Source organism: Pteronotus mesoamericanus, unplaced genomic scaffold (genome assembly GCF_021234165.1).
Source record: "Pteronotus mesoamericanus isolate MK-2021 breed Mesoamerican mustached bat unplaced genomic scaffold, CSHL_Meso_final contig_69, whole genome shotgun sequence".
NCBI classification, from domain to species: Eukaryota; Metazoa; Chordata; class Mammalia; order Chiroptera; family Mormoopidae; genus Pteronotus; species Pteronotus mesoamericanus.
Genome location: NW_026555237.1, coordinates 4066108 through 4085556, shown reverse-complemented (window position 1 = coordinate 4085556; position 19449 = coordinate 4066108). Strand labels below are relative to the sequence as shown.

The window sequence follows — 19449 nt, the reverse complement described above, 5'->3', positions numbered from 1 at the left end:
CTCCTTCATTATTTTTTCAAATAAGTTTTCAATTTCTCGCTCTTCTTCTTCTCCTTCTGGCACCACTACGATTCGGATGTTGGAACGTTTGAAGTTGTCCTGGAGTTTCCTAAGCCTCTCCTCAATTTTTTGAATTCTTGTTTCTTCATTCTGTTCTGGTTGAATTCATTGATTTGAGTCCTGGTTTCCCTCCCATCACTGTTGGTTCCCTGTCTGTTTTTCTTTATTTCAGTTTGCATAACCTTCACTTTTCCCTCTATTTTGCGACCATACTCAACCATTTCTGTAAGCACCGTGATTACCAGTGTTTTGAACTGTGCCTCTGATGGTTTGGCTATCTCTTCGTTGCTTAGTTCTGGTTTTGGAGCTGTGATCTGTTCTTTCACTTGGGTGACTTTTTTTTTTTTTTTAAATCTCCACACGCCTATTAGGTGGTAAGGGGCGGACCCTTAGGTATTCCCCAGGGCGGAGCACCCAGGTTGCTGCATTGTGGTGCTGTTTGTTGGGGAGGGGTCTGAGAGAGAAGAGGGAACAGTGCAGCTTGCTTGGCTCTTAGCTGGCTTTCAGTCACGTCCCACAGGTAAAATGGGCCCTTCTGGTGCTGATACCTGGGTGGGTGCATTTGTGTACATTTTAGGACCCTGTTGGTATCTCCAAGGACTCTCCTGTGAGGCTGGGAGTTTCTTCTGCCATCCCAACCCCCACAGGTTTTTACAGCTAGAGTTTTGAGTCTGTCTTTTCTCGCACTGAACGCAGCATTGCACAGTCTGTCTTGTTTCCCAGTTGTTCCTCCCAGCTTATGTGCACGCAAATATGGAATCACCTGGGCCACCATCCGCTGCCTTACTGGCCAATCATCAATCCACTGTCTTGCCAAGCCTCTCCATCCCAGCTGCCTGTCTCTGCCCCTCCTACTGGTCTGGATGAATGTTTCTTTTTTAGCTCCTTGGTTGTCAGACTTCCATATAGTTTGATTTTCTGGCATTTGTGGTTGTTTTTTGTTTTTACATTTGTTGTCCTTTTGGTTGTGGAGGAGGCAAAAAGTATATCTACCTATGCCTCCATCTTGGCCGGAAGTCCCTGATATGGATTTCTTTAAAAGACATTCTTGATGTGCCTTGAAATTCTTGTCACATATGATTAGATTCTAAAGGGGGAGGCAGTTAGAAAGTATATTATTGATGAAATTGAGGAAATTTTAATATGGGCTATTTATTTAAAATAATTCCATATAAATATAAGTATTTTCAGTATGTAATTGTATTGTGGCCATTTTGGTGAATGTTCTTATATCCAGAGATAAGTGTAGGGGTGACATGTTATGGTATTGGCACTTAACTCTCAAATAGTCACAGAGAGAAAGACATTAATAAATAATGGCCACAGTTATGAATGTAGGTGAGGATTATTAGGGTATACATCACATTGTGCTTATAATTTTTATAAAGATTTTAACTTTTATAAATAAACTATTGGAAACAAAAGTCAAACTATTTGGGTCCTTTTGCTATTCCATAGTTTCCTGATTCTGAGATGACTTGGAGTGTAAGAAATATAATATTAAAAACAACTTTTTGGAGAGCCCTGACTCGTGTGGCTCAGTGGGTTGGGCATTGTCCTGCAAACCAGAAAGGCTGCCAGTTTGATTCTCAGTTGGAGCACATGCCTGGTTTGCTGGCCAGGTCCCTGGTTGGGGGCATGCAAGAGGCAACTGATAGATGTTCCTTTATCAGATGGCTGTTTCTCTCCTCTTTTCTCGCTCCTTCCCACTTTCTCTAAAAATAAGTAAATAAAATCTTAACTTTTGGGGGAAAGAAAAATGCTTCTAAACATAAACATTCAAAATGAGGCTTTGTTTTTTTAAATTTTTTAAAAAACTATGCATCTTAGAACTACTGTGATATTTTCAGGAGAATTAAGGGATATTAATTTGTATTTTTTTTTTTTTAAGAAATATGCAAATAAACCCTTGCTTGGTGGGCAGATGAGCCCTAGTTGGTTGGAGTGTCATCTCATAAAGCAAAAGGTTGCGGGTTAGATCCCTGATCAAGGCACATACTTAAGTTTTAGGTTCGATCCCTGGTTGGGGTGTGTACAGCAGTCAACTTATTGCTATTTCTGTCTCCCTGTCTTTCTCAAAGCAATAAGAACATATCATCAAATGAGGATTTAAAAAATATATGCAAATATACTTCTAGTGTAATTTTTTTAGTCTTATATTTTCAACTATCTTGTCTTTGAACTTTAATTTCTAGTATTTTCTTTATGGTATGATAATGTTTACTTTCCTGCTTCCATCTCTAAATAACAAAGGATGAATATAGAAAAGACAAGCTGTTAATAGCATTTTTGTGTGTGTGTGATGGTGAGATTTTTATTTTCTTTAACCTAATCTGAATTTTCAGAACACTTACCAAAAGTACTACTTTTATTATACTTGGGATAAAATCAAAAGCTATTAAAATTCAGAAATGACTATAAATTCAGATCTTTGGCAAATTTTTAAGTTTTTCTTTTAATTAAAAAAAATTTCATGTACTAGAACCTCTCTGACAACAAAAGTTAGAAAATGTAAGACAAAAAAAAGAAGAAAATGTGAAATACATTTTTACATTTCCTACCCATCCGCAGGTAAAACATTTTATTGTGCATATTTTTATTTATATGTACATAACTTCAATTATGTAAATATTTAATGTAACTATGCATTTTCATACTCATTTATGTGCAGAGTTAACCTTTTTTATTAATTATGATCAACATTTAATAGTTATAAGTAGATTTCTACACCAGAATTTTTAACTATACATTTTCTCATCAAAGGATGATCTGTAATTTATTATTACACAATTCATGTTGTTGGGCATTTGTTTTTATTTTTTGCTATTACACAGTGCACATTGTATTGAATATCTTTGTAGCAATTAAAGTGCATATACACTACTAAATTACTTTCCAGAAAGATTATATGAAATTATACTTTTGTTAGCTCTGTGTATCTTTAAAGCTTAGGCAAATAATTTGGGGATTTGGTTTTTTTTAAGATTAAAAATTTCTTCATCTCTTTCTGTTTTTTATAAGGGGAATTTTGGCAATTGCTTGGAGCATGGCCGATCCTGAATTGTTGCTGAGCTGTGGAAAAGATGCTAAGATTCTCTGCTCCAACCCAAACACAGGAGAGGTATGAAGAGTAAACATTTCTCAGACTTAGAGCTATCACAATATTTTATCTCTAGCTGAATAAAAAATGTTTCATAGGGATCCTTTAGCACACTATTACAATTCAGGACATATAAAAGTAGATGGAGGTATGTGTGAAATGTTAATCTGGTAGAGATTTTTATCAGGAACGTTATCTAGGCTAAGTTGTTTTATCTGGGAAAAGTAGTCATTAAAATAGTATATTTGAAACTAATAATCACCCCTATCCCTCAAATCCAATAAAAGGTGTTTACCTAGACTCAGAAATACTTGGTTTGATTCATTTAACATGTGATTTCTGGACATTGGTGCCTTCAAAATAGGAGTATTCAAGGTTTGGGTCTTTTTCCTGCTGTATCATTCCTGAAGATTCTCTTTGACTTCTGGAAATCAGTAGGAATAGGTTTTTAATTTCTCTTACGAGTTATTCAGCAAGGATATAGTAATTTATAATATTAATTTGTCAAATGTTTACCCAAAGAAGTTTAGATGTAGGAATGCCCTGGCCGGGTGGCTCAGTTCGTTGAAGCTTAGTCCGCATATAAAGAAAGGTTGCAGGTTCGATTCCCGTTCGGGGCACCTACCTGTCATGGTGCGTATGGGAGGCAGTTGATTTAATGTTTCGCTCTCTCCTTCTCCCTCTCTCTCCCAAATCAGTGAACATGTCCTCTGGTGAGGGTTATAAAGAGAGAGAGAGAGAGAGAGAGAGAGAGGGAGAGAGAGAACACAGAAACTGTGTCTCCCTAGAAAAAAGAAATTTAGATGTAGGAAATTTTACTTTTTTAAATGTAAATGTTATATAAATATAATTTTATTTGCTTTGGGTTGTATACTAAAATTTTCTTTCAATTATAATTTTATTCTAATAAGAATAATAATAAGAACTAATAAGTTGAATGATTTTCCTTTCAGTACTGGGCAAGAGACTGCAGATTTTAAGTATATCTTCTAAACTTTCACTTTTTCTAAGTTAAGGTAGATTATTGCAAGTGCTTTGCTAGTTACCCTGATGGAATACTGGTAAACTAAGAGTATCTTCAATAGGTGTTAATCTATAATATTAAAATAAAAACATGTACTTCTGTTACTTGATTTGTGGTTTAAAGTTTTCAGATGGAGTATTGTTTATAAGCATGTAGAAACACTAAAATTAGGAGAGACGAGAAAAAATTAAAATGATAAGTTTTGCCTCATATGATTTGTATACCAAATAATAAAAATCTTGCATCTTACACTGTGCCTTCACAGGTGAATTCAAAATTCATGAAAATTACTGTTCTAATTTTATTAGTTATGTAAATGATGAAGTGAATTTTTGTACATGGTTAGTTTTTTGTGCTTAGACTACGAAGTGATAAACTTTTCATGCATGCTGCAACCAAAAAGAACCCCGCAGTAAATTGTTATTCAAATGCAAATTAAAAATACACAAGTGATTCAAATATCATGAAACTTGAATCTTATCAACCAATATAAGCATGAAAGACAAGCAGGCCAAATATCTTTTCATTTAATTGTTTTGTTATAAAATAAAACATTTTAAGTGTTATATAAGCCAAAGTTAAGCTAATTTGACTTCTTTTTAAAGTTGCATACTGTACCTATGTTTTTATTGTGGTAAAATACACATGACGCCATTTTAGTCATTTTTTGGTATACAGTTCAGTAACATTAGTACGTTGACATTATCATGCAACCATCACCGCTATCCATCTCCAAAACTTTTTCATCTTCTATAATTGAACATCTGTTCCCATTAAACAATAACTCCCCATTCCCTTTCTTAAAGCCACAAAACCTGTGCTTTACACTAATTTTAGTATCACATTAATTTTGAGTTAACAATTACTACATTGTAACGGTTTTATATCAGCCATTTTTATAGTTTTTCAATATTCTTTTCCTTCTAAAAGAAACTGTTTATGCCAAATTCTGTTTAGATTCCACAGTAATAAGAATGATGTATACCTTCTTGCTTTGACCTTTGTCAAATTTCTCAGTGAATTCTTTCAAGATTATTTTTAAAATTTGGTCTTCAAGCAGTCTAAATATAGTTGTTCCGATCTTGGCAAGCAAAACAGTTAGACAATACACCAGTGATCTTTTATCATTTAATAACCTAACTCTGAAAGAGTGTTCTGGTCTTTCGCATGCATTTACTAATAGCATTTCAGTAAAAAAACAGAAATATCTGTTTTTAAGATGTGCTTTTTCCAAATCTGGTCGAAATTTTGAGTAGCAGTCCTTTTTATCACAATAGACCATCATGATGGACTTTCTTGTCCTTAAATTTTTATACTTTTTTTTTCCTGGCTAAAGACACTTTCTAAAAGAGAATATTTAATTAAGCTCTACTTGTTGACCATATTAATTCAGGTGTTTTGGCTTTAAAGTGACTACTGTTTTCTGACTTTTTTTTTTTTTTTTTTTTTGGCCTAGGTCCTTTATGAACTTCCCACTAATACACAGTGGTGCTTTGATATTCAGTGGTGTCCCAGAAATCCTGCTGTCTTGTCAGCTGCTTCCTTTGATGGACGTATCAGCGTTTATTCTATCATGGGAGGGAATGCAGATGGTTTAAGGCAGAAACAAGTTCACAAGGTAATAGGAAATGTTGAGGTTTTTTTATTATAGCAACTGAAAAAAAACTTATTGTGTAATTATTTTGAAAATGATGTTATTGATTAACAAAACTGATTAATTGGATAATTGTGATAAAAGAACTTCTTGGATATGACTTTAAAACATATAATACAGTCTTATATAAGTAAGAAATTCTCACATTATTATTTTTTTTAGCTTTCATCATCTTTTGGAAATCTTGACCCCTTTGGCACAGGACAGTCTCTTCCTCCATTACAAATTCCTCAGCAGGCTGCTCAGCATAATATAGTGTTGCCTTTGAAGAAGCCACCCAAGTGGATCCGAAGACCTATTGGTGCTTCCTTTTCAGTAGGTGGATTTGTTTTTATGGTCCACAATCACAAAAGACTTATTGTAAAGTGTTATAGGATTACTCTGGTGGAAGAAGATTGAGTTAGAGATATGTCTATGACTTTTTCTTTTTTTTCCAAACTTTTGATTTCTTTATTTTAGGATTTTACCAGCCTGAGTAAGATAATGATGTGTTCTTTTTGTAGGGACTCTTAAATTACACATCTGTATTTTTTAAAAACATTTTATTGTTATTCTATTACAGTTGCCCCAATTTTTCCCCCCATCCCCTCTCCCACAGTTATTCTCCACCCTGTTGTCCATGTCCAAGGGTCGTTTATGCATGTTCCTTGACTAGTCCCTTCCCCTTCTTTCCACCCTTTTCCCCCTTCCCCACTCCCCTCTGGTCACTGTCAGTCTGTTCCTTGTTCCTGTGTCTCAAGTTCTATTTTGCTCGCGTTTGTTTTGTTCCCTAGGTTCCTCTTGTAGGTGATACCTTATGGTATTTGTCTTTTACCACCTGGCTTAAAATTTCACTTAGCATAATGCTCTCCAGATCCACCCATGCTGTTGTGAACTGTAGGAGTTCCATCTTTCTTTCTGTTACGTAGTATTCCACTGTGTAAATGTACCACAGTCTTTTGATCCACTCATTTACCGATGGCCACTTATGCTATTTCCAGCACTTGGCTATTGTAAATAACGCTGCTATGAACATTGCGATGCATAGATTCTTTTTATTTGGTGTTTCAGGATTCTTAGGGTATATTCCTAGTAGTGGAATAGCTGGGTCAAAAGGCAGTTCCATTTTTAATTTTTTTTGAGGAAATTCCATACAGTTCTCTACAGTGGCTGCACCAGTTTGCATTCCCACCAACAGTCCATTAGGGTTCCCTTTTCTCCATACCCTCACCAGCACTTGTTGTTTATTGATCTGTTTATGATGGCCTTTCTGATAGGTGTGAGATGATACCTCATTGTGGTTTTAATTTGCATCTCTCTGATGACTAGTAATGTTGAGCATCTTTTCATATGTCTGTGGGCCTTCTGTATGTCCCCCTTGGAGAAGTGTCTATTCAGGTTCCTTGCCCATTTTTTAAATTGGATTGTTTATCTTCCTGGTGTTGAGTTGTATGAGTTCTTTATATATTTTGGAGGGCAAACCCTTGTCCTCCAGTGGACAAGGTATCATTAGCAAGTGTGTTCTCCCATACAGTTGATTCCCTTTTCATTTTGATGATGGTTTCTTCAGCTGTGCAGAAGCTTTTTAATATGATATGGTCCCATTTGTTTATCTTTTCCTTTATTTCCTTACCTTAGATAAATCAGCAAAAATATTGCTGTATGGGATATCTGAAGTTGTTTTTTTTTAAATATATTTTATTGATTATGCTGTTACAGTTGTCCCATTTTTCCCCCTCCCCTTTATTCCCCTTCACCCTACAACGCCTTACACCTTAGCATTCCTCCCCTCCCCACTTAGATCATGTCCATGGGCTGAACATTTAAGTATTTTGGTTTCTCCATTTCCTATACTATTCTTAACCTCCCCCTGCCTATTTTGTACCTACCATTTATGCTTCTTATTCCCTGTACCGTTTCCCCCATTTTTCTTCCTTCCCCTCCCCTCTGTTTTACTCTTCATAGTTTTTTATCTTTTTTCTTAGTTAAGTCCCCTTAGCATTTCATGTAATAAGGGCTTGGTGATGATGAACTCCTTTAACTTTACCTTATCTGGGAAGCACTTTATCTGTCCTTCAGTTCTAAATGAGAGCTTTGCTGGATAAGTAATCTTGGATGTAGGTCCTTGCCTTTCATGGCTTTGATCCGCTTCTTTCCAGCCCCTTCTTGCCTGTAAGGTTTCTTTTGAGAAATCAGCTGACAGTCTTACAGGAACTCCTTTGTAGGTAACTGTCTCCTTTTCTCTTGCTGTTTTCAAGATTCTCTCCTTATCTTTAATCTTGGGCAGTGTAATTATGACGTGCCTTGGTGTGTGCTTCCTTGGGTCCAACTTCTTTGGGACTCACTGAGCTTCCTGTATCTCCTGGAAGTCTGTTTCCTTCAGCAGATTCGGGAAGTTCTCCTTCATTATTTTTTCAAATAAGTTTTCAATTTCTCGCTCTTCTTCTTCTCCTTCTGGCACCACTACGATTCGGATGTTGGAACGTTTGAAGTTGTCCCGGAGTTTCCTAAGCCTCTCCTCAATTTTTTGAATTCTTGTTTCTTCATTCTGTTCTGGTTGAATTCATTGATTTGAGTCCTGGTTTCCCTCCCATCACTGTTGGTTCCCTGTCTGTTTTTCTTTATTTCAGTTTGCATAACCTTCACTTTTCCCTCTATTTTGCGACCATACTCAACCATTTCTGTAAGCACCGTGATTACCAGTGTTTTGAACTGTGCCTCTGATGGTTTGGCTATCTCTTCGTTGCTTAGTTCTGGTTTTGGAGCTGTGATCTGTTCTTTCACTTGGGTGACTTTTTTTTTTTTTTTTAAATCTCCACACGCCTATTAGGTGGTAAGGGGCGGACCCTTAGGTATTCCCCAGGGCGGAGCACCCAGGTTGCTGCATTGTGGTGCTGTTTGTTGGGGAGGGGTCTGAGAGAGAAGAGAGAACAGTGCAGCTTGCTTGGCTCTTAGCTGGCTTTCAGTCATGTCCCACAGGTAAATTGGGCCCTTCTGGTGCTGATACCTGGGTGGGTGCATTTGTGTACATTTTAGGACCCTGTTGGTATCTCCAAGGACTCTCCTGTGAGGCTGGGAGTTTCTTCTGCCATCCCAACCCCCACAGGTTTTTACAGCTAGAGGTTTCAGTCTTTTCTTTTCTGCACTGGAAGCTTGGATCGCATGGTCTTTTTTGCTCCCCAGTTGTTCCTCCCAGTGTATTTGCAGACAAATGTGGGACCGCCTGGTCTCCAGCCGCCACCTCGCCCACCTGGTCTTCCAGTTGCCGCCTTGCTGTGCATCCTCTCCATCCCAGCTGCCTGTCTCTGCCCCTCTTACTGGTCTGGATGAATGTTTCTTCTTTAGCTCCTTGGTTGTTGGATTTCCATACAGTTCGGTTTTCTGGCAGTTCTGGTTATTTTTTGTTTTTAAATTTGTTGTCCTTCTTTTGGTTGGGGTGAAGGCAAAGAGTATATTTACTTATGCCTCCATCTTGGCTGGAAGTCCGGATATCTGAAGTTTTATTGCTAATGTTCTCCTCTAGGTACAGGGGTGTCCAGTATACAGCCCGTGGGCCACATGCAGCCCAGGATGGCTATGAATGTGGCCCAACGCAAAATCATAAATTTACTTAAAACTTTTTCTTTTGCTCATCAGTTTTTGTTAGTGTTTGTGTATTTTAATGTGTGGCCTAAGACATCTCTTCTTCTTCCATTGTGACCCCCAGACGTCCAAAGGCTGGACACCCCTGCTAGCAATTTTATGATACCATGATTTATTATTAAGTCTTTTATCCTTTTAGAGTTTATCAAGACTTTTTCTTCATTTAAAATGTCTTCTCAGGAAAAGTGGGATCTTCTTCCTTTTTTTCTTTTTTAATTGTGAAATATATGGGGGACCCAAAAACCCGGAATTTATTTTTTAAAAAATGTGTATTCTTACATTTTTAAACTTCAGTTACCTTCAAAGTACCTTCCATTTGATGCAGTACACTTATTGAGACCCTTTTGCCACTTCTCTATTTTTGCCAACAGTTTTTGAACTTGTTGATTTTGATCCCTTTTCGTGCCTCCACTGTTCTTTGCTTCACCTTTTCCGTACTGGGAAAATGTTTCCCCTTGAGGACTTTTTTCCTCTGAGGAAACAAAAAAAGTCACTCAGGCAAGATTGGGTGAATAGGGAAGGTAGGGCACAGGGATCATGCCATTTTTGGTCAGTAACTGTTGAACCCTCAGCGCAGTGTGGGCAGGTGAGCTCGTAAGTCACCCATTGTGAAATGTGCAAACACATTAAAAGAATCTTCAAAAAAAATTCACTGAAGCTGAACACAACCTCTCACAACAATGTCAGCTGGTACACTGATACAGATGGGTTCCTACTACACTTACCTATAGAGGGAAGCCTGTACTACAGGAAAATAATTCTGGATTTCTTTGGGTCTCCCCTTCGTACATAACAAAAAATTTACTATTTAACCATTTTAAAACATACATTTCATTGGCAAAAGTACATTCACATGGTTGTACAACCTTCACACCATCCATCTGTCCCCATTACCTTATCAAACTTGTCTTCCCTGTCTATCTCTCCTTCATTCCTTTTCTTCTTTTTGGAAATTATGTCCTTTCTTCTTCCCTTCTGACTTTTTTATTTTACTTGCCATTTTTTTTAATATGGTAAAAAATACATAATATAAAGTTTAGCATCTTAACCCTTTTTAAGTGTCGAGTACAGTGTGTTACCTACATACATATTGTTGTGCAACAGATCTCTCAGACTTTTTTATCTTGTGAAACTGAAACGCTATACCTGTTGAACAACTGCCTATTTTTCTCTTCTAGCCCCTGGTGTTCACATTATACTTCTTGTTTTTCTTAGACTTTGACTACTTTATTTTTTCATTTTTTATATTTTTTCAAATTATAAGAGAAATTTTACTAAGGAAGTCAGAGAAGTAGAAAAAGTGAGCCGTAGAAGAAATGGGCTCAGGAAACATGTTACAGCAAAAAAGAAAAGGGCCCTTGGAGTTTAAGTGAAAGAGAAAAAGAGAAATGTACACCTTGAGAGAAATAGGAATGTTTAGGGTGTGTGGGATTCAGGTATTTGGGGCTGTGGAAGGGGAAGTGAGGTGGGAGCATGCTGTGGGCCCTGGAGATAGAAGGGGACGGGGAAGGGCGCAGGTATGTTCCATAGAGAGAGCCTCTGACGTTTATTACTTCAGATATCTCTTATATGGAGTCAGAGGGTTTTTGTCTTTTTGTGATTGCATTCTTTCACTTAGCCTAATGTCCTCATGTTGTAGCGTATGGCAGGATTTCCTTGTTTGAAAAGGTTGAATAATATATCATTGTATAATATACACACCACATATTCTTTAACCATTCATCTGTCAGTGGACATTTAGGTTGCTTTCTCCTCTTGGCTGTTGAAAATAATGCTGCAATAAACATTAATGTGCAAATATGTCTTTGAGATCCTGACTTTCCTTGAAATGCAGGAAACTTTTATCTACATGTACTATATTGCTCTATGTAGGAAGACAGATGCAAAGAAAAAGGAAAAAAAGAGAAAGGCTGTCAAGAGCTATTGCAAGCCTTCTACATTTCTTCTCTGAAAAACGGTGTTAATCAGTGCTCTCCCAGGAAAGTGTGAGGGATGGAGAGGCTGGAAGTATTCTTCTGCTCTTCCCTCTTACAGAATGCGATGAAAATGCCCTCTCTGTGGCCATACGAGGTAGAATGTCAGTGTCCCCCTCAAATATTTTTGGGTTACCACCATTGATGTTGTAGAATTTTTGGTTATTTTTGGGGTCACCTTTAGAAATGTAAATAATTTACCTGAATGTCCATGTCTTGATGTATCAGCTTTATATAGTATTAATTGAAACTTTTATGCAATATTAAATTTGTATGTATATTTTTAATTTTTACCTTTCCAAACTTATTTCTTCGAATTTTTGTAAGTTGCATCACCAAAATTTAAAAAATATTTTTATTATGTTCAGTAGCAATATTTAAATTTCCTGTATTTGTTCTGGATGATTTAAAAAACTGATGACTAACAAACAGCATTTACATTATTATAATTATGTAATATAATAACATTAATATTACATAGAACCAAGTAAATGAGTAAACATAATCATCATGTGAAACTCAGTTTAGGTCTTGCTTTTGGGTGCAGTTTTCTCAAACTTCCCTAGAACTTGGGGAAACCCAGTGCTTTTGCCCTTCTGTGAAATTCCATATCATGTGTGGTATTCTACACGCCTCATTTAGCACTTAATATGTGCCTGTTGTATCCAGTTTTATTTTCATGTTAAGTTTCTGAAGGATAGTGATTTGCATTTTCTTATGTCTTGGCATTTTCTATAATGTCTGATAAAACAAACACTTTGAATATAATTAGATATTTAATAAAATAAGTTTGTGTAAAGTCCATAGTCCTTGTATAAAAATTGCTGAGTATAAAGAACCAAATTTGTTCCTGTACTTTCTTCTTTACCTATATTTTTATGAATACCTTAATTAGATATTAACTGTATACTTGCTTTGTACAAGGCAGATATCGGGTACTTCTGGCAATACAAGAATAAAGTAAACACAGAACCTTCCTTCTAAGTGTAGAGGAAGCACAACTTTGCATCTCCCTTCCTAGGTTTTTCAACCTGGACTGAGAATTAAGTTGACATAAGATAGATTAACAGGAGAGAAGCATACACAGAAGTAGTAGAACCAGGTTGAACAAATGACAGTTGTAGAAAAGTAAAAATATAGAGAGAAACTTGAGGGAGATAATTGTTATTGAAAAATTTTATTTGATGTTTAACACGTTTTGTTTGTACAGATTTCTCTTGGCCTTAACTCTCATCCCTGGTGGTAAGAATGTTTCTTTACTCTTGGGATAGGCAGAGCAGCTCTCATGGGAGTTTCATCTACTTTCAGAAAGAAAGGAGGTGAAAAGAGGAGTGCCTTTCTACTCCTGCTTATTTTCAAGTAGTCTTTAGCTCAAAATAATCATTATGCCAAATGGCATATATTGGAAGAATGGCATATTCGGCCATCCTTTAAAACTTAGCGCCTAGACCAGAAAGTGAGGCAAATAGATGTAACTAATAGTTGAATCAAAACAGATATATAGTACACTGAAGGCACCTGGGATGGAAGAGGTGACATTTACCTGGGCCTTTAAAAGAAGTAGCATTGAGTATGTGGAAGTTAGCAAAATCAAGTACATTAGAAATTGTAGGGCACATTTTATTTAGATGGTGGGTTTTGTGAAGAATAATAATTGATGACTGAGGCCAGATAGTGGAGAATGGGAGAATGTGTCCACTATTTTTATACAAAGGATATATATTTAGGTCACAGCCCTTTCTGTTAGTATTTTTATAATAAAATCATTTTTTGGCCACATCCTTGTGTTCAAACTGATTTTGTTCCTTTGTTCTTTTATAGTTTGGAGGCAAACTGGTTACCTTTGAGAATGTCAAAATGCAGTCTCAGCAGGGAGCTGAGCAGCAGCAGCAGCACGTGTTCATTAGTCAGGTTGTGACAGAAAAGGAATTCCTCAGACGATCAGACCAACTTCAGCAGGTCATGCAGTCACAAGGCTTTGTTAATTATTGTCAGAAAAAAATTGATGCCTCTCAGTCGGAGTTTGAAAAAAATGTGTGGTCCTTTTTGAAGGTAAGGTTGGTATAAGACAATTTTATTTCATTATCTGTAAATTTAACTTCTCATTATATTCTAAATCTGTCTTCCTATAAAGAAATATTTGGAAGAATGTGATACAGGAACTTCAGGATGGAATTAAGGAAACTTTATGAAGGACACACTAACTTTATGTCACAGGTTCTCCCTTTTTTTCTTTGAAAAGCCTAATAGAAAGTAGTTTTTTTAATAAGTCAAAAACAATATAAGAGAAAGACATAATATTCACCAGACCTATTTTAAAATTAGAGCATAGAGCTTAGTATACTAAAAACATAAATATAATAAAAAGTAGAGTATTTGTTATTTATAGTAGATCTAGTTCAGGAAAATGGGAAAGAGCAGAAGAGGTATAGGGGAGAGAGATTGGAGGCATTTTTCATCCCTTTTACTGAGTTGCATTTATGACAGTAGAATAACAGATGGAACTTTTGGTTGATCATTAGCTCCACTGGAATGTCTATTTCTTGATAATGAATTTTCCAAAGAAGAGAGATCTTGAATACAATAAGGTTAACTTCTAACATAATACAGTTTATTTTTTTAACAGTTTGTTTTTATTTATTTTAGAGCAGAAGGTAGGGAGAAAGAGAGTGAAAGAGGAGAAACATCAGTGTGTGAGAGAAACGATGTGCAAGAGGAACATTGATTGGTTGCCTCTTGCACACCCCCAACTGGGGACCTGCCCCAGGACCCAGGCATGTGCCCTGACTGGGAACTGAATTGGTGACCTTTCAGATCACAAGCTGACACTCAGTCCACTGAGCCACACCAGCCAGGGCTACAGTTTATTTATGTATTTTTTATTAAGTATTAATTTTGAGAAAGAGTTTTAGGGTATTGAATGTTTTACATAGTGTGAGTTTTGCATTCATATAGCCTTAAGACATTAGTTAGTTTTTATTTACAAAAATTATACTTTAAAAGTAAGCTTTATTCAATGAGGATAATTACTGGTATACTTACTATTTAAAAAATTACTTATTTAAAGGCAGACTGTTCTTTGGATTTTTTTTCTAACAATGAACCTTCTAGTTGATATAGTAGACTTTAGATATTTTTAATAATTCTACTTGAAATTTGATCAATTTTAAAAATTAGGCCTTTATATGCTGGTCTTTGTTTTAAGAATATGTCTTTTTAAAGGTAAACTTTGAGGATGATTCTCGTGGGAAATACCTTGAACTTCTAGGATACAGAAAAGAAGACCTAGGAAAAAAGGTAAACTTTTAGAAAAGTGAAAAAGTTGTGCCTATACAAGCAAAATGTTTATATAGAATAGGTTTTTAAAAATCTAATTTTACACAGATGAGGTCAGTCATTCAAGAAATATTTAATAAGAATTTGTGTTTGGTTCCCGAAGTTTTCAGTCATATTGTTAAATGTAGAATTCCACTTATATCTGGATTTTGAAGTTCCCAGAATCACTTTCAATTCAGACTTGTTTTAAAGAGCTTTGTCAGGGAGGATTGGGCTTTGAACAATAAGACTTGGCTGTGGACCTCAAATACTGGAAATAACACAGATTTTAAGAGGATGTGTAACCAATGGCTCTGGGGGAGGGAGAGAGGGAAACTATTAGAGATCATCCCACATTCACTACAGTTTAAGTGATGAAAAACAGGCTACTGTTTTCACAGTTTTCCAACCTAGCTGTTTATGCCTTTAGCCCACAATTACCAAACTGTTTGTTGAGGTGGCTCAGCTAACAAGTAACTCATAAATATTTTGGAACAAGGGCAATTAATTGCACTGAACCTGAATAAACAAAAAGTCCAAGTGATTTGTTTAACATTTTAATTTAAAAAGAGATTCCCTATAAAAAGAGGGAGTTATATTCCAGTTCTATAATTTTCTTCTTTAAGAGGGGCTTAGTTATTATTCTGCCGTGTTGACATGAACAGCAGTAAAAACACTGACTTTGGAAACCTTTGGAAACCTTTGTATAATTAACATTAGCCTTTGTCATTCAGTGGAAATGACTAAAGTGTTCTGTAGCATGGCATGGTTGTCACATATGCTGTACTGATTGGATACTGAACACTCCAGGCATGCCGAGCACACCCTTTGAAGTCAGACAGCTTTGGGGTCACATCACAGCCCCACTGCTTATTGGCTATGTGTCTATGATCACTCCTTTAGATTTTTTTTTATACTTAACTTTATTATTAGTCTACATTTCTTGATGCTGTAACTTCTTTAGGTTTTTAAGAGATTAATATCAAAATTCTACTGCATAGCAGATAGCAAAAGCTGAGGAAATAGAATTTATCAGAATACTTTTTTCTTTTTAGGTTTTTTAATTTTTATTTATTTAATTTATTTTTTATTGATTTTAGAGAGAGAGGAAGGGGGAGGGAGACATTGATTTTTTTTCTTCCCCCACTTATTTATACATTCATTGGTTGGTTCTTGTGTGTGCCCTGACCTGCAACCTTGGCGAATTGGGACAATGCTCTAACCAACTGAGCTACCTGGCCAGGGCTTCAGAATACTTCTAATAGAAGTTTTCTCCAGAGTGAGCACCTGTAGGAATATTTTTTAAAAATAATTATAGTTATTTTATTTAATACAAAATAGAACATGCTTGTTTTGAAGTTTTGTCATTGAACAGCAGAGTGAGATGATATGTGAGCAGTGGAACTCCTTGTAATTGAAACTAGAACCATTGAGAATCAGTTCTGCATGGATTTTATTCTTTTTTTAAACATGCTATCCCTGATCTGAACCTCTGTGGATTTTTGCCAATGAGAATGGAGTAAGAGATGAATGTTTGCTATGTACCTTGAAATAGAATTCCATTTAGTAGGTGAGTTGCTTTATTTTATTTTTTAATTTCAGATTGCTTTGGCCTTGAACAAAGTGGATGGACCGGATGTGGTAAGGAGGCCTTTAAAAGTAGCTGCCTTCTAAAATTTTGGTTTAGATGATAACAAAGAAGGAAATGTAACTTAAGAAATTTGTTTTATTGCTTTATGGTATAAAAATGAATGCTGATTGTAGATATTTTAATAAGTGAATAAATTCTCATTTTAAAGTAGTGTAAATTTAGCTGGTAGAGTATACCTTGCTCTTGATGGCATATGAATTTTGTAAAAAGGGAAAATGCAATCAATGACTGCTCAGATACTTAAGATTAAGATCTTTGTTATTGAGGGGACATTTAGTAGAAAGGAAATGGAAAACCTCAGCTGTAATGGCTCTGCTTTTCTTCTAATGGTGTGTCTCAAATAAATTAGTATTGCTTCTTATGATTAAAGTAGCTCTGAATGTTGTTTATTGGGTCTTTTGTCTTTCTTTTTCACTAATAACCTTTTAATGCTACATACTTCAACTTCCCCTGCAATTGTTTTGTGTACCAAAGGCTCTTAAAGATTCTGATCAAGTAGCACAAAGTGATGGGGAGGAGAACCCTGCTGCTGGAGAGCAGCTCTTGGGAGAGGTACTTATTTTTTTCTTTTTAAATTACATTGGAAAAATATGTGCTATTTGTTTATCACACATTGAAATATGGAAAATTTTCTTAAATATTTGTTTCAAAATAAAGATAGAGTATATTGTTTTCTTAGAGATGTTTAGGGTAGGAATCTGTTTACTAGCTTGACAGAAGTATCATCTCTGAAATCTTTGTTCTCTGACCTCGCTTCTGAATTATATGGTTTAAAATTAACAGTTGATGTGGGATTAACTTAATTTGGTCAGATGGACATTATGATGTTAAACTGAAAACAGATTTTATTCAGAAATCCACAGTTCATTGTATGTGAAGTTAATGTTTTTTCCTTGGCACATTAATATTTGCCAAGTATTTGCCAAGGGGCCCACTATCAGTGGCACAGGCTTCTGAATTAGTCTCTTGAATTTTAGAGTTCAAGTAAAGAACATTTCACTAAATAAAATGATTGTCATGATTACTGTAAGCATGTCCTGAGTTGTATTTGACAGTTTATACAACTAGTTTAAAAGAGTCCTTGCACAGAGTTGTACCATTAATTTTTTTCCTTTTAATTTTATGGATTTTTTTTAACCACTAACAAATAATTCTCTAATTTTCTTGCTTTTTAATTATATTTCATCTTGGAAAATTAACAAGTTTTTTTTTCTCATCTCATCTTTGACTTTTTCATTGGTTTTTATAATACGGGAATATCCTGGCTATGGAATGTTTCTTATTCTCTTTTACTAAGTTATGAATATATTCATCAATAAAGTTAGACTATTGCAAGATGATTATAAAAACACCTTTCTTGGAAGTAGGTCTTCTAGCATTTATTTAACCTGAGGATAAAGGATATGGGTAAAATCTTATAAAAATTTTGAACTAATTTTTAGAATACCTAGAAAAAATTGCAGAATACATTGAAGAAATAGACTTTCAGCCCTGATCAGTTTGACCCAGTTGGTTGGATATTGTCCTGCAAAGTGAAAGTGTCGTCAGTTCAATTGCCGGTCAGGACATATATCTGGGTTGCAGGTTCCGTCCTTGGGTGGGGTACCTGTGAGAGGCAACAGATTGATTTTTCTCTCCATCTTTTGCTCCCTCTCTTCACGCCCTCACTCTAAAAATAAATAAAATCTTTTAAAAAAATGTACTTTCATTTATATACAACTAGATTAACTATATATTATGAAATAGAAGATCATTTTGAAATACACTCAAGAATAATATGTATTTAATGAAAGAGTAGTCACCAGTGTGTACTTTCAGAGTATTTGAAAAAATTTTGTTTAAGGAAATAAAATCTTCCCCTTTATCTTAATGATGCTATTTATTTGTCAAACATACTAGATTACACATTGAAGATACTCAACATGTAATAAATTGTCCATTTTTTGGTCTTATGTATATCGCAGAAGTAAAGGTTTATCAGTTTTTAGAAAGCAAATTTAAAAAAATGGTGATTATAAAGAAAGAAGAGGTTTTTTTTGATAAGTTAGTGAATATAATCAGATCAATATCTGATTTCTTTTTTCTTTTTAAAATATTTTTTAAAAATTTTATTGATTATGCTGTTAGAGTTGTCCTGAGTTTTTCTCCTTTGTCCCCCTCCACCCAGCACTGCCCACTCCCTCGGGCCATCCCCACACCACTCTTCATGTCCATAGGTCATACATGTAAGTTCTTTGGCTACTCTATTTCCTATACTGTACTTTATGTCCTCATGGCTGTTCTGTAACTAACTTCCTATTTGTACTTAATCCCCTAACCTCTTCACCCATTCCCCCATGTTCCCCTCACATCTGGCAACCATCAAAATGCTCTATGTATCCATGATTCTGTCTTTGTTCTAATTGTTTGCTTAGTTTGTTTTTTAGATTCAGTTGTTGATAGATATGTATGTTTTGTCATTTCATTGTTCATAGTTTTGATCTTCTTTTTCTTAAATAAGTCCCTTTAACATTTCATAAAAGAATGGTTTGGTGATGATGAACTCCTTTAGTCTTAACGATGTCTGGGAAGCACTTTATCTGCCCTTCGATTTGAAATGATAGCTTTGCTGGGTAGAGCAATCTTGGTTGTAGGTCCCTGCTTTTCATGACTTTGAATATTTCTTGCCAATCCCTTCTAGCCTGCAAAGTTTCTTTTGAGAAGTCAGCTGACAGTCTGATGGGAACTCCCCTATAGTCAGCTTAACTGCTTTTCTTTTGCTCCTTTTAAGATTCTCTCTTTCTCTTTAACCTTTGGCATTTTGATTATGATGTGTCTTGGTGTGGTCCTCCTTGGGTCCATCTTGTTTGGGACTCTGTGTCCTTCCTGGACTTGCATGTCTATTTCCTTCACCAAATTAGGGAAGTTTTCTTTCATTACTTTGTCAAATAGATTTCCAGTTTCTTGCTCTTTCTTTTCTCCTTCTGGCACCCCTATGATGTGAATATTAGACCTCTTGAAGTTGTCCCTGAGACTGTTTATACTATCCTTTTTTTTTTTTGGATTCTTTTT

The 19449-nt window shown here is 35.5% G+C and overlaps 1 protein-coding gene across 13 annotated transcripts in view; it reads left to right on the top strand.

The window, feature by feature from the left end:
• Nucleotides 1-19449, top strand: part of SEC31A (SEC31 homolog A, COPII coat complex component) — a 71880-nt gene that overhangs the window by 16326 nt on the left and 36105 nt on the right. For 8 of the 13 annotated variants that reach the window (XM_054582339.1, XM_054582337.1, XM_054582336.1 and 5 more), the window contains 7 exons: nt 3082-3181; nt 5641-5802; nt 6001-6153; nt 13254-13484; nt 14655-14729; nt 16350-16388; nt 16873-16950. In XM_054582339.1, coding sequence (XP_054438314.1) covers nt 3082-3181; nt 5641-5802; nt 6001-6153; nt 13254-13484; nt 14655-14729; nt 16350-16388; nt 16873-16950 — 838 coding nt within the window. The remainder of the gene's footprint in view (nt 1-3081; nt 3182-5640; nt 5803-6000; nt 6154-13253; nt 13485-14654; nt 14730-16349; nt 16389-16872; nt 16951-19449) is intronic. The other 5 variants (XM_054582342.1, XM_054582338.1, XM_054582347.1 and 2 more) reach the window with 1 other exon arrangement.